Source organism: Lytechinus variegatus, chromosome 16 (genome assembly GCF_018143015.1).
Source record: "Lytechinus variegatus isolate NC3 chromosome 16, Lvar_3.0, whole genome shotgun sequence".
Classification (NCBI taxonomy): domain Eukaryota; kingdom Metazoa; phylum Echinodermata; class Echinoidea; order Temnopleuroida; family Toxopneustidae; genus Lytechinus; species Lytechinus variegatus.
In genome coordinates, this window is record NC_054755.1 from 23,721,469 (window position 1) to 23,737,829 (window position 16,361).

The 16,361-nt window shown below is 40.8% G+C and overlaps 1 protein-coding gene across 1 annotated transcript in view; it reads right to left on the reverse strand.

The window, feature by feature from the left end:
• Nucleotides 1–11,648, reverse strand: part of LOC121429433 — a 47,028-nt gene extending 35,380 nt beyond the window's left edge. The window contains exons 1-2 of the mRNA XM_041626423.1: nucleotides 10,171–11,648; nucleotides 4,435–4,561 (exon numbers count right to left, since the gene is read on the reverse strand). Of these exons, the coding sequence (XP_041482357.1) occupies nucleotides 4,435–4,561; nucleotides 10,171–11,553 (1,510 nt within the window). The 5' untranslated portion in view covers nucleotides 11,554–11,648. The remainder of the gene's footprint in view (nucleotides 1–4,434; nucleotides 4,562–10,170) is intronic.
• Nucleotides 11,649–16,361: the final 4,713 nt, after the last annotated feature.

A 16,361-nucleotide genomic window follows, 5' to 3' on the forward strand; every position in this document is an offset into this window, starting at 1 on the left:
CGAATACGCTTGTCTGCAGAAAATCAACTGCAACCATGCAAGTTTACAGACAATTTTGTAGAAAGAAACAAAATATGGAACGGATGAAGAGTAATGTTAATAAATCATACTTTAATTGAAATGCTTTGAAGGTCTTCCTTTTAAAAATGAGAGTACACCCTACAGGTAGAAGACACCATTGACAGTGCTCTAGATTACTTGTCTCATTGTGAATTAAGTTATCATATAAATTATCCAAGAAAATGAAATTGGAACTACATAGAACAAAGGCTTAGAGAAGAAAACTTTTACTAAAGTGAAGCTTGAGGAGTTGCAGTGGAAAATGATTTTTGATAAATGTTTTTTAATCAATGTGTATTGTTATATCAATCTTGATCTACGCCAAGCATGAAAACCTCAACAGAAAACGAAAAAATGACATAGGTTGATGATAATCATCAATACAGATAAGCACATGTGTAAAATGTTTTAATTAGGCCTATAGGCCTATGTAGTTTGCAAAATGGATGATGTAGTTTGGAAAATGGATGATCTATATGCTTGTAAAATAATTTTTGCTCAATAAATTTTCTAACAAAATCATTAGACAGATACTTTGTGATCATTGGTGATTACTGGCCATTTGGTAGTCAGTCCGATTGGAATCTGTTAGAATTCTTTTCATGGTCATCACCACAACAAAGTTTTGTGATTAATAGAGCGAGAAAAACTATCCCGGTGATAAGCAGACATAGGAAAAAAAAACAAGTGACCTAATAAGGGTGTGTTTATGCTTCCATTGCGAGGACAGAATCAGCGATTTCAAACGTCGATTCAAAACGCCGATCGTAAACATGGTTTTTGGAGTGCTGTTTATGCTTAACTTTTCAGAGCAAATCATGATCTCCAGCTGGCTTCGCATCGTTAAGCGAGGTCAAATTGGGCACGCCTTTTTTCGAAAGTTTTTTTTTTTCCAATTGTTGTTTTTACGTAGAGATAACAAGGAGCAATACGACTATATTTGCCCGCGGATTTTCATCTCACCGGAAGCATGTACCAAATGACGTCATTTAAACACGTTTACGATCGTGGTTCTGTTTATACTTCCCCAGAAAGCCTGATTCTGGTCAAACGACGTTTACAAACGCACCTTTTTGTGAGTTTACAATCGGCGTTTTGAAACAGCGTTTAAATGAAAGTAAGCATGGACGCAACCGTGTTTTGGACTAATCACGTTTGGAAACGCTGATTCTGGCCTGAAAAGTGGAAGCATAAACACGGCCTAACTTGGAGCTGCCTTTGAAAAAAACTGATTTGAAGTGGCCAGCTTGAGATCCAGCCTTGACATTTATTGTAGAGTACAAGTCTCAAAACACAACAGTGTTTGTAAACATTACGGTTGAAGGAACGCTTAATCTATTCACAAATTAATCTAATTACTTGTTAAGGTTAACTGCACTTTAAAATTCGGCAAAGAAAAATGAAATCAGGGCAACACAATTTCTTGATCAATGAAATCCAGTTTCAGTGCCAGTTATTCTTCTTTTTCAGCCTCTTACGGAATGAAAACTCCTTAACTTTATCAGAATAAAATAAATCCATTAACATCAATAACAAACGATGAGATGATATGACAACCTTGACCTCATTCAATCAAATGATGCTGTTTCAAGTGAGTGTTTCATAGAGCTGTTTGGAAGATATGAGCGACTTTATGAATGACTGGTGATCCTTTCTTGTAGTAAACGATACACACCAGGGGCCCCGTTTCATAAAGGCCTGGTCACACCGCCCGAGCATTGTTGGACTGGTCGTGGACCGGAGAGAAAAAATCATCACCGCTCGCTACCGTTCACCATTTTCGATTGTTTTGTGATTTTTTTCTGATTTTTGTTTTTGACTTTTTCCCCAAGTTTGTGAGCGAAATTCGACCCTCTATCCCTACCGCTCCACGACCGCTCCAACAATGCTCGGGCGGTGTGACCGGGCCTTAAAGGACTAACAACTGTTGTAACTTTGCCATTATGGCATCTACCATGGCAACCTTGATTCTGATTGGCTGCTGAGCCCTGATACCATGGTAGTTGCCATTATGGCAAAGTTACAACAGTTGCAAGTCCTTTATGAAACGGGTCCCAGATTTCCATGATTGACAATGATTTAGTTCCTAAGAAGGGTCACCAGTACAGTCGCCCGTAACTAAGAAAGGGCTTTAAGAAACACCCACCAGTAGACTGAAAAAATAGCTTGTAATGCAGGGCTACGTCTTTCTCGAGTCAAATTTGTTTCTAAGAGATGCTGATCCTGTTACCCCTTTAAAAATTCCCTCTTTTTAAAGACATCATTCAACATTGTAATTTTGCTGAATGATACAATGAACGTTTTATTTGAAATACACCATTTCCAGTGCAATCAAATTGAAATGTTGAAAATAATTAAACGAAATTTCGTACTAAACTATAGTGACTGTTTAGTCAAGTCTGTATTTTCTTCCACATGTGCATTTTGAAACTCACATACAAGTGAATTAGGCTCCATTCAAACAACTTAAATTTGTAATATTTGTATAAAAAGTGTTAAACTTGCAATCATTTAAGCATTAACTGATATCCGAATGAGAAACATGACTCATCATTCCAATAAGATCAGTTCCTCATTTGACACCATACTCAATATGTTCATGTGAGATACATATCCTTCAAGCTTGCATTTTAAAGGGTTTTAAGTAGCTTCTTATGGGTAAATGGTCTTTTTATGCTAAGGCCTTCCATACAATACTTTGACATTGAAGGTTCAAGGTTTAAGATTTTATTAGAATATCCACATATCGCAATTAGGCTGAATTGCATTGGATTTGCAAAATATAACATAAAATGATAACATGACAAACATGATAACAAGGGAGACAGATTGAAGAAAAAGAGGAAAGAATACACTTATAGGGGGGGAAAATAAGTAAAAAAATCTAAGTAACAGTCCCATGGTCACTATGTCTTGCCTTTTACATGAGATTCTGCTGCTTTTCAAGGCTCTACATGTATATTTTAAACAACATAAAAAAAATCATGCAAGATCCTGCAGCATGTTGCTATGACAGCCCCAGCTTCCTTAAAATAAAGTGTATCCTCTTTCATGACAAAATTTCAACATGACCTCGTATCTAGACATTTTTTTATTGATACACTTAAGATTTTTTTATTAAATGATGTTACCATTTTTACATGTATGCACATATATGTTGTGAAAGAAGAAGAATGTATGACTTTAACTGTAATAAACAGTTGCACTGACATACATGTCAATAAAGCCACATTTATTCACATCTAAAAACATCATTTGTGTGTCGAATGACTCCAGAACAGCTGTTAGTTATATCTATTTAATGTATATTAGAAAATTCAGGGCACAGGCGCTATCTATAGGGGCTGGAAGTGTTGGAAATTGAATTCAACCCAACTTATAATTAGATAATAGCACACCCATCTCGTTATAGAACTGTGCATTTCATCGCTGAGTTATGAGGCACGTTGCTGTCAATTAAGAAAGATATCGAAATTAAAGCTACTATTGCTTGGCAGTGATCACTCCTTAAATATCAATGTGGACAAACTCTACTTTAAAAGACAAATGAAAGTAGTTGCAGTTAACAAGGTTTTTATGGGTAAGAACATTCTCGGTCGATATATCGCTAAAAATAGCTTACCGATATCGATAACTATCGACATAAGAACATAATCAATACACATTTTTATGAATTGATCAAAATATTACCGTCATTTAGTGCTGTCACAATACTCGCGTTAGTCAAAATTTGTATCTGCCACTGTAACAAGAACGCTTTAAAATTGATTATCTTTTAAAATCTTTTAACAAACATATTTAACATAAATACATCCTCACCTTTCATGTTATAAGCATTATTTTAGGGTTGGATGAAGTTTAATAATTTTGGGGCTTTTGGACATCGTTCTCAGCAGTCAACGACTTTCACGTATCCGCCATTTTTATATTGTGTCGTACATCTTTGAACGTAGGGGGCAGCAACACACAGCCGTGTGCTGCCTTCTACGTTAGTTGGTACTTGTTTTTGGTCGATTCGATCAAGTGCAGTCATGTTTGGATTGTCATGAATATAGCGAAGTGAAATCGTGTTTTGTGGCTAGTAAGTATTTATATTTTGAGATTTTGAAGTAATTTCTGTGCATTTTGAGGAAAAATATGTTTTCCGTGATTTTCCGTTTGAAAAGCCACTTTCAAAAGGCAGTTTCCATGAATTCTGTCCATTTTCGACAGTCACGTAAAATCACTGTCATGTCCCTACATAATAGCAGGTTTTATCGACAATAAGATAAAGGTTATCAATATCGCTAAGTGGCAAAAAACACGCAATCATCAACAAGAACAGCGATAAAGAGGTTATCAATAACAGCCCTATCAAACTCTTGAATAACTTACCTCTCAATCTCGGTGACAAAAGGTCGCGACCTTTCTCCCAGCTCAGATCACCTGTGTCGGACGACAGGGGTCTGGAAGGAGGATTGCTGTTACACCTAGACGAAACTTGGCTGCTAACATGGAAATCCTGAAAAGAGATCGCAGAAGAGATATGAAGATTGGTGAATGTTGTTCTTAGTGATCTAGTGCAATATGGGGAAATCTTGAACACCAAAACATATACCTAGGACTTCTAGTAAACATGTAGTGTTACTGTACTAAACATAAGTACTTAAATCAAAACCTTTTGAATTTAAGTGCAATTTTTTATAGGGTTAAACCACTCAGGGAAAGTTATGATATTCAAGATAAACTTACAAGTTATGAAAATACTTACCTGATTTTCTTATTTACGAGATAACTCATACATCTACTTGATTTGCTAGTTCAGCCCTCTGGACTGCCATACCCGAAAAGAACTCCCAAGAATTTAAAAAGCGCGAGCGCGCCCTCTCCCGTTCAGGCTTACTACCCATGATCACCGCGCAATTAGCGTCCATCTTCCTCACCTTTCGCAAGCCCAAACGTTGAAACATGTTGCTGCGCAAGGCGGAGGGTCGGTGGGAGGGTATCAAGTAGATGTATGAGTTATCTCGTAAATAAGAAAATCAGGTAAGTATTTTCATAATTTACTTCAATAACTCCATACATCTACTTGATTTGCTAGACCAGCACGGACTCAAACCGTAGGGAGGCATGTTTTCAATTGTAAGCCTAAGAAAATTTGAAAAAACAAAAACAACGAAATTTAGGGAGAGGGGGAAAAAGCCGCAGCTGCTTTAAGCGCCGAAGCAGCAAATCTCGCCTCGCTGGACGGAATGTCCTTCAAGTAGAAAGAAGTGAAGGAGTTAGTTGAGCGCCAAAAGGCGGCCCTCAAAAATGTCCTCGAGAGGAAAGCCCTGTATACTCAGGAATACTAAGTATCATGGGCCCTCGGCCTAGTGTCAGGAGAACAACATCACCTGCTGACTAGAGCGTAAGAATCGGAATTTGTTGAAAGTTTCAACAAGAATCGTGATCGGAAAACTGAAGCTTTTAAGGCTCAGTAAGTGATCAATCGACCAATCTGAGAAGGCGAGATATCTCAGAACCCCTGCAGAAATTTAAGCGTGCCGCTTGCTAGTAACTAGCATGCGACTAGCAGGGCGCTCGCTTAATAAGCGAGTGCCTGCTAGCGAACAGTCCCTGCTCGCTAAAAGATCGCTTAACTATTACTCTGCACGCATATCACACGCTTATTAAGCTAGCCGCATGCTAGTTACTAGCATGCCGCAAGCTTGCGCAAGCTAGTCGCACGCTTCCCGCAAGCTTGGAAATTTCTGTAGGGGAAGCCTCCGCGTGGGAGAAAGCGCCCAGAATTCGATATCTGTCTCAAATGCGTGAGGGCAGAAAATCTGCAGAATTCTGAGAGAGCTGTGGTAAAAAGTTACTAGCGGTCCGAAGGGGACCAGGAACGACGGAGAGTAGGGATTTAGGAAGAAAACCACTCGTAAGGCAGACAAGGGTCGAGAAAGCGACTGAGTGCCATCCTGTTAATAAGGAATGCCGCGGACATGTTGCCTATGTAGAATAGAGCAGTCTGGTCAAAACAGCTCAACCGGGCGTGTCAGGGAAACAGCGCGGTACACATCACGACAAAAGTGTGTTAGACCGAGTGATCGAGAGAGAACTCAGGATCCCCTTTCTCCCATACTGATTGAAGCACCCATCTGAGGGTGCAGTGCCCGCGGTGGAAGAGGTGGCTTGGCTCAAGCTACCATCGCCGAGAGAGCCCGTGAGGCTAGGCTGCGATGGCTGTCCGCTGGGCGGGGGAATCCCTAGCAGCAGCAAGTGTACGCCAGAGGGAGCTGGCGAAAAAAAAAAAAAAAAAAAAAAAAAAAAAATCTGTCACGATATTACGTGTAAACGACCATCAAGAGATGCTCTAAACGAACAGACATCGCCAGATATGATACCTCAACCGTTACATTCCCAACGGAATCGAATGAGGTAGCAACGGCCCTGTCCTATCAAGTCAGGGACGGAAACTGGCTAAGAGTGTCGAAGTCCTCGCTTGAAGAAACAAGCGAAGGAGACTTGAGGAAGTAATCACAAAATTTCCATCAGTCTGCGGTGAGAACCAGTTGTTTATGAAAACAGTCACAAGGCCTGTTTCTCAGGTGATCGTAAGAGCAAGCACCGCCGGCGCCGGTTGCGGCAGCGTGGAACAGTCCGATATCGGTAAGATAAGGAGCTCCAAAAAGCTGCGGGGGGCGGCAAAAATGACGCCCTAAGCAGTGGGGGATGAGAATCTAAATTTCTAAAAGAAGAACTCCAGTGAAGTAAATCACTTACATGGAGAGACTCATCCACAGTCGGCCCGAGAGAAGGCGGGTCGTAGTGATCGTGGTTAGGAAGGCATAAGCATACATCCATCCACGGTTACATCATCCTCGGTCGTGCGGTGACCCTGGCCACATGCATTGCATGGAAGGAGGATGAAAGCAGCATGCGGGGCGACTCGAGTGTGCCGTGAAAAAATTTCTAAGAAAGAAGCCGATTCGACAAACGGGCACGGTAAAGACATCCACCGTAGACCACTCCGCACAAGGAGGGAACGGCGGAGACGCCCGCAAGATTGACCCACATAGAGGGCAGTCTATAAGATAGACAGTTAGAGCTCGACTGATGGTCTGGCGGTGTACAGTTTGGTGTGAACTCGCCGACCCGGTACGGTGGGTGTGCCCAGAAAGTAGGCATAGAATGCCGACAGAGAATCCTGGGGCTTTAAACAAGTTTGAACGCACGTACATAGCCAACAATCTCATGAGATGTACGGCGGTTACTTTCCTCCGAGATGATGTTTACCCAACCGGGAAAGACTCGGGGAACAGCTGTGAATGTCAACAGGAGGGATATCTAGCATATGAAAAGCTGATTCCTTCCACGTATTCGGTGCGGGTGCTGCCGGCGGTGTCCGGGGGGACGACCGGTGATGGCAGCTCGGGCAGGGTTCGTACGAGCCGCCCGAATACGAGACAAATAGGTTAACATAACCATAATGCACCGGGTGGTGAAGGCATAGCGATTATTAAGCACAGGAGAACTTTTAATCGCCGTGACATTCAGATCCGATATACATACTCATAAGCTCGGAGAGCTATGAGATAGTGAGACATACCGCTGGGCGGTGATGGTGCTCATATCAGAGTCGCCCTCTCTTCAGCGGCGATCGCTGGAGAACGGGTATCTGTACTAGCCCTGACTCTGGCGTTGCAAGGGTAGGAGCTAAGTAAGACAGGGCACCCTTACTTTCGAATAGAAAGTGAGGTTCAGGCCAGAAAAGCGACGGTCTCGTCGCCTGGGCGGACGGTCCGCGGACGTGATAGGTTGCCCTCTCAAAGCAGCCAAACATTCTCACGAGAGAAGTGCGGCATGCGGTATGTAAGAGATTCATACCTCCAATCTACGGGCCCGCTTAGGGGGAAGAATGGAGAGAGTTACCGCTGAAGGAGTCGTCGCCGTATGTGAGCTTGACGTAGAGGGCGAATTCGGGAGTACCTGCATAATAATCGCCCCCCCCTGCCTCTGCCTTCTCGCTAGCCTCCAGCCTGGCGCTTCCGGGCAGCAGCAGAGCGGGGGTGGATTTACACCCTCGGAGCTGGCGGCTTCCTCGTCGTAGGAGCCGCCTCGTCTAGAGCGACCCCGTCACTCTCCGAGACCCCCAATTCGGCCGATTGAGCTCGGGGCGCCTGAAGAGGCGGGGCGAGAAAATATGGACTCCCTTGCTTCATCAATACCCCCGCTCGGAGGGTAGATGTGAGGTAGATACTTGTCAAGCAGCGCCTGAGCGCTTACTGAAAAGTCGACCGCGGGATAGGGGTTGTCCTCGCACCGTCCGCCTTCGAGAGACTCCTTTAGAAAAACAATTTAAGTGTCACCAAAAACACGTCTAAAAAGTCACGCCAGGTGTAAATTCTGAACACAATCTTACACACAAATGGAAAGATTGAAATTAAAAGGGAGAATGCACCACAGATAAGCGAAAATAATATACCAAAGCTCAAAAAAGATTTGAGCTCTTAGGAGACTTATCTGAGCACGTCTTGACAGGTGGCTTGCCGAAAGCAAAAGAGGATGGACGCTAATTGCGCGGTGATCATGGGTAGTAAGCCTGAACGGGAGAGGGCGCGCTCGCGCTTTTTAAATTCTTGGGAGTTCTTTTCGGGTATGGCAGTCCAGAGGGCTGAACTAGCAAATCAAGTAGATGTATGGAGTTATTGAAGTAAATATATCTCTTGGGGAGAGGGGAGGGGTTTAAACATGATACTAAAATGTCCAGTTGCTCAGGTTGGTCAAATCACGCTCAGGGTACATGCTCTAATGCGTATAAATCATGTTAGCACTGAAGCGTGACGTTTCATGAGGCTTTGCGCTCCTTGCAAAACGTGTATATCAACTATTCTATTTGCTCCTTGCAAAACGTTAAATAAACTATTCTATTTGCTCCTTGCAAAACGTGTATAAACTATTCCAGTAATCTAACTGTGATGGATGCAATGAATTAAAAAATAAATAAATTTTCCAAAGGGCAAATAACTTTCACAGGGATTTTTATTGCTTTCTCTTTATCAATACCAATTAATATGGAACATATAAATGCTTTTACCTTGGATAGCACAAGAATTTGAGGTAGTTCATTATTTCAAAATCTTTTTGCATTGTCTAGACTCCTGTTATCAATATACATGTAGATCTGTCTTTTAAATGTGATATGGGATAAACTATGTTATGTACTCTCCCGGGTGATTCATTACAATTAGTCATGCACATGACATTATGAAACAAATCCAGAGTGCATATCGACGCTCACTCACAGCAAATATCATCAAAACAAAACTGATTTGTAAACAAGGGATTGAGTTGCTAAATCCAGGGTGGATTATTAGTCTTGGATACAAGAAGAAATAAAAAGGTAGATAAATGTAATGCTGAGAATAGCAGGTGCTAAAGCAATGTCATTCCAGCATAAGAAGAGACTGAATGGGGGGGAGGGGGCAGCGGAGGTTCTTGCTTCCATACAAGAAAATGTGTGAATTCATGAGTACATACAGAACGCTTTCGGCAAAGCCGAGCATGGCAAGATGTTCTGTTTTTATGTCTGGGGGAGGGGGGGGAGTTGCTGAAAATGAAAAAGGGAGGGGGGTTCTTGCTTCAATACAAGAAAATGTATGAATTCACGAGTACATACAGAACGGCAAGATGTTCTGTTTTTATGTTTGGGGGAGTGGGGGATTGCTGAAAATGTAGATGTTAAAGATTTTGATGATTATGGCTCGGTTTGCTGCTAATGATTCAAACTGAAGGATATGACAAGCCGAGTATGGTAGTTCTCAGATAATGTCATCCCCGTAAAGACTAAGAGTTGCTGATGAGTTTTTTTTTTGGGGGGGAGGGTGTTGGGAGGGGGTCGCTGAAAATGTTAGATGTTGAAGATTTTAATGATTATGGCTCAGTTTTGGGCATTGGTTCTTTAAAAGTAATCGATTCTGACAGGCGGGTTCCTAGGACTAGTTTAAAACAAGGCACACAGGAAAGCCGCTATGAAAAGACACATAGTGCCTTTATAACGAAATTCCTGCTAAAAGGCGCGACGCACTTTTGACAAGGTACCTAAATCATCTAATCATCTACTTATGCTGTAGTTATTGGACTCACCTCTAGTAATGAATCTGCGCTTGACTTGGAATGCCTCTGATCCTTGCCCAGTCCACTATCAGTACTGCTACCTGGTGCGTTATGGTTCTGTTCTATCATAGGGTTAGAGTCCGGAAGAACTGGCTTCTTCCGTTGCCTCTCTAGCGGTCCATCGGATTCACTCCGTCGATAGACATGACTCTGTCCGGACGGACTCTGGCTGTTCTCTTCGTAGCCCTCAGTAGACGCTTCAAGGCTGGGCCACGTCTTTCTCGAGTCAGAGTCGTTTCTAAGAGATGCTGATCTCTTGAATGGTCCAGATTCGTTCTCAGAGTTTCCTAGATTTGGTCTCAAGATTTGAATTTCTATTTTCCCAGCACTGCTTCTTTGTGGTGACCCCCTGGTCAGTTTGGGGTTACTGAAACGTGATTTGATCCGAGAGATTACTTCTCGGGGTGACACCGACTTGGATTCCTTACTATTTTCAGAGATTGTTCTTTGTTCAGGAGATGATTTCTTACTAGAAAAAACAGGAGTTACATTTTCATCAGATTGCTTCCTCCTCGGCGAATCATAACTAAACTTTTTTTGCTTGGCTTCTACAGGACTCCTACCTCTCTTAGAAGATATTGGACTGTACATATCATTTCCTGGAGAATGTTTTGTTTGTTGGACCTGTAAAGAGTTAGGGGACTGAGGTGAACTTGATACACTGTGCTTCGTATCACCATCAGCCAGGATCTCACTGTTGTTTTCAAGGAGAGAGAAACTATGGTTGGCACCTACACCTGGTGAAGATGGAGACGTGGACGATCCTGATTTGGATAGATCCATTAATTCCCGATTGAGCTGGTTCAGCTGAGCAATCAAATGAAAATCAAGGTCCACATCCAATGGTCTCATGCACACTTCCTTCATTTCAAGTCGACCCTCGTTCATGGCAAGGGCCAGGCTCTTCTTGCGCTGCCTGTAGCCGTTAGTCTGCTGATCATCATTCTCTCCGCTGGATGCCTGAGACTGAGACCGCTGCTTCCCGGAGGCATTGAGCCTTGATGCATACTCTCTTGCCTGTGGGGAGAGCGATCTGCGATTATTGTTAGTAGTCCTCGCATGCTTCTCTGTCCTTTGATTGGCTCCACTTACAGAGTCAACAGACACTTGCCTATTTCTTGAAGGTATGCTGGAGACACTACGCACAAATCTAGGAGGACTGTTACCAGATTGCTCTAAAGTCGCATCACCCTCTAGGTCTCTGGAGACATCCTCTAAGGCATCCATGTTGGCAACAGATTCACTGATAGGGTCCTCCATAATACTTTCTTGAGGCATTTTACAATCTTTATCACCACAAGATACTTCCTGGCTATCGTCAAAGATATCCACAACAATCAGTTCTGGCTTCATCTGCTTCGGAACGCCATTCCTCCAGTCATTCCCTCCACCCTCCTCCTGTTGCTGGAGGGATTCTAGTTTCTTCCTCAGCTGCTGTGGCTGAAGGACCCAAGGGTTGAAGTAAGAAGTAGGAGGTGAGACCCTGCCCTGGAATGGAGGTTTACTGCGACTGTTTCTCTTGACTAAGAACTCTCCGGTTAGGAGATGTGGATGCTTGGTGTCCAACGATCTTAGATGATCATCCTCATCAAGATCTAGCTGAGGCTCCTCACTACCTAGTCCACTTGTGGCCTGAAATAACAAACATCAACAATGAAAGATTTTGTAAGACAGGAATCAAAGCAGAAGACTTGAACATTTTATCTTACTTCTTACATATCAATGAGATTTATCTCATCTCTTCTTCATAGAGAAAGAAATTATTCTTTGATCATGCTCAACATCAAAATGACCACTTTGTTTTCATCCAGGGCCCTGTTACATAAAACCTACCATTCACCATAACAATGCAATCACTTGTAACTTCCAGTAAAACCTTGCTCCTGATTGGCTGTTGGGCAATGATTCCATGGTAATTACCACTGATAACAAACTTACCATCAATGCCAAGTCAAGGCAAAGGTAACAATGGCAATGCCTACAATACTTCAGACAATGTAAACATGTCAAATAACTTTCAAGATATCTTGTAATTGCATATCACTCACAGTTGAAGCAGCCTTAGAACTTGAAATTAAAAATGTTTACTCGCAACGCTCTGCACTAGGTACAGTCAGACATGAAAGGGCATGAACCCATCGACAATGAAGAACAACAAAAAGCAACTCTAACAGAATGATTTGAAAGGACTCCCACAACTATGCGATTCCTTAGAAGTGTCAAAAAAAGACTTTTGCCTGTAAAACGGTTGAAAGGGGATCCGCAGTGAAGCGACCAGTGTGACGGTTTCAACAACATTATCTGGAAGTAAAATGCCACTTACTGCAGCATTCCTTTCAATGCCAACCCCTCAATCACATAGACATGTCAAGAATTATTCAAAAGAACGTGGATCGCTATGCCAACAGTGACGGAATGTACCCATTTTCAGGGGGTGGCTGGCCTGAAACGATAGCTATCCCCTCAATGCTATCAAACTACAGATTAGATCAGAACGATCTGGGCCGCATATGGAAAACGTGTCAAGTTAATTAAGAGCAAAGTGAGAACATAGATGAACATCTGGGGATTGATAATATTATTGTTCAAGATGGAAAATGAAAGTAGTTGAGTTTTTCTTGCTGTACAAATCCATATTAAGTGATACTTGACCCCTATCTGTACTATTTTAGAGTTAGCAAATTATGCTACTGAACACTTTCTTAGAGTGAACTATTCATGAAAGCTATCATTCAATTTTTTAAATAATTAACCAAAAAGACTTCAAATATTAATTTATTTGCCAAATATGCATACTTGCATATTAAACAGATGTTTTTAAGGATATATATCATTGAAATTCTATCAAAAAATATTGTATAATGTTGTATTCATTTGAAGCTCACCTCCAGATGTATCTTTTAAACAAATTATACTCTTTTCACACTAGGCCTACCTTTTATCAATAATAGCATTAATGCTTCATAACTAGACAGAACAATAAAAAGAATACAAGAATCCCTCGTAGCCACAAAAACTGGCCGATCAGGCTACGTTAGCTTCAGAAGTAAGACAAGTCATTAGTTAAGACGTAATGAATTCATGCGAGGACGGAGGTAATTGATAGTCAATCATTCAATCATTGCAATATCAACATGGAAAGATAAATTTTTAAAAACCACTCATAACATGATTTCAAATCTCTCTCTTGAAAGCACTAAAGAGAGAAGAGTAAAACAAAACAGACATTTGAACCACAGAAATATGTATTGAGCAACAGGTAACCTCTGATATCATGCGATCTTGCAGGCATCGATACTGCCCAACGACGAGACCTACCTCATTAACTGATGAAAAGCACGATATACAGTATCAATTTAGGTACTTCTCCCTCCAGAAAGACAACACTGTAAATGATAATTCCACATTCCTGATAACCGTGATATAAGGCAGTGATGAGACCCTGTGACTCCTGTGCTACCGATAACACAAGTACAATACAGCCCAATCAAGAGGCTTTACAAACAGGACAATCTTGTTGTTGTTGAACGGACAGATTTCCTAATCAAATTATCCCCGATGCCCCAATTCTCTTTGCCAATCTACCCAGTCAAAGGGTTTCCTTCCTCTGCGCTTATGCAATACTGTGACAGACGCGATAACGATTGGACACGCTCTCCGCAGAAGTGAAATTGTCTTGAAAACTTTGAAAACAATGTTTTGGTGATGTCAGCATATCAAGAATTCTTCTGTAGAATGGAAGCGAAGGTGCATTCAAGCTATTTTCTAAGCTGGTATCACAGATTGAATCATGAAAACGAGCACTTAAACTTTGTGGTTGCATTCAAGCTATTCTTTGAAACGCTGAAAATTCTTTAGGTCAAGACATGCCACTGCTCACTGCACTTCACGGTTTGACCTAGGAAGTTCATGTCCATTTGGAATGTAAGCTATACAGGCCGATGTCCAAACCAGAATTATAATGTCATAGAATCATTAAGATCTCCCTTGCATTCCTTGATGTTTAGTGTTCAATGTACATTGTTGTTCTCTGGAAGCACATTAGAAAATGCGCACTTTTCGGCACATAACAAGTTTGCATTTCGAAAAGAGGTATCAATTTTTGATCGATACAAAGAAAGTTGATTACATTGATACACAAACTGAGAGACTTATTTTCATACCCATGAAAAAAAAAATTGTTTGAACACAGCTTCGTTGTTTTAAAACTTGATGTCTTTGTAAAGTGTGAAAACTTGGGTGAAAAATGGCTGTTTGAATGCAATCCCGAGACATACTGTGTAAGTGTTATGGCAAAAATGAATAATAGAGCATGTCTCACTGGGTGGGTTCGTGGTAAAGCTCATATTTCAATAGTACAACATGACCTGAATAAACAGACGACATTCCAACGTGAACCTGAACAGCGAATGTCAACTCAAAAGTGGAAGTTTATCAACAAGATGTCGCCATAGCAACTGGGAATAGCTAACTTTTTTTAACACTAGAAAATACCAAGAAGGTCCAACAGTGCAAATCATGCAATCTAAAATTTGCCAGATTCATCCCAAGACCTTGTGCCTTCAAAGCACAATTTCTTTCTTTTTTTTCTTGTAATAGTAGTATCACACAACAATTGCGATTAAAACTCAAATTACTTCTCAAATCTGTGAAGTAAATATTGATAGAATACAAACATAAAAAGACAAAACTGTAACTAATTCACTGGAAAAAAATTTGTGAAATACTCTTACCTAGTATACCTTTCAGAATGCATGAACAAAAAATTTCTCCTTGGAAAATACAAATCAAGGAGAATGAATGGTATATCCAAAGCCAAAAGTTAACCAGATTGGGAAGAGTCACCCTAGATGATGCCCTAGATCTCCTACATGACAACAAACCAATAGTATGACTGACCATGGCGATACAACAGAGAAACTTTCATCTTCATGGACGATATTTCTCAGTCCATGATATCGGCCTTCCTGGGCCGACAGGACAATGTTCTTCAAACAGTTTTTGACTCCCTGAAGGCATACGCCCTTATCAAAGGGCTCACATTGGCTATGATGATAACCCTACAACACAAATACTGTCCACCGACATGTCATGATATGTCAATAAAGGGTGACTTTAAGCAATCACAAAGCGTTGTAATTACACCTATAATTGAGCAATCATCCTTTATTGTGTTGGCTATCACACAAAAATGCAGTTTGCCAGAGATATGTTTGCACTTTAAAATAATGGGCATTGCTATACAGGAACAGTCTAAATGTTTACTTAAAGACCAAAGTCAGTGTGTTAAAGAAGTTGGCATATTTTTGTAAAAACTCACAAATTCAGAGTCGCGTAAGAATGAACCACAATAAATTTGACTGAACACATCAACACCTCAAAAGAATCCACAGTGTAAACTGTATTCTGGAAAAAACATCATCAGCAAACAGTAAAACATGTAGAACTACATTTAAGAAAATATTTAGAAATTTTATTTATCTGGAGGAAAATTAATATAAAAATAGTTTGATTTCTAAAACGTTAGCAGCAAACCTACAAAAATACATTGGAACTGGAAGAAAAAAATTGTAAAAATTTTGCAAATTTGGGGTAAATAACTTTCACTCCCTATATTTTATAACATATTTTATCCAATATTAACTGACAAAATGAAATATGTGTGGTGCAAAAATAACTGTGAATATGGGGGAAAATAAAAATAACACTTTCACATCCTACATTTTAAAAACAAATTTCATCAATGTAACTTTTTAAGGTTTCCATGGCAAAGAAGAATAGTGTAGGTTTCATGGTACACCGTGTATCTTTCTTGGACAATTGTTGGTCCTGAAAAGGAATAATTATTCATGAGAATCTACCAATCCAAAGGATACAGATTAAACTGAAAAAAGAGATAATGATCAAGAAGCTGGTTTTTCGTCAAAATGTATCCCCTTGAAAACAACTTCCGAAAAGAACCTGTTCAACATCATACCTCTATGCTTTCCAGTGTATGACATCCACATAGCTTGAATCCACATGCCTTGAAAGTGTTATAATACATTGAGAATTGGTCGCACATACAACGCACAACCACAAATCTTTCTGATTAAATCCAATTATAAAGTGTCCGTCTCTGGGTACGCATTAGACAGGGCTGTCGTCACTTCGTTGGAGAG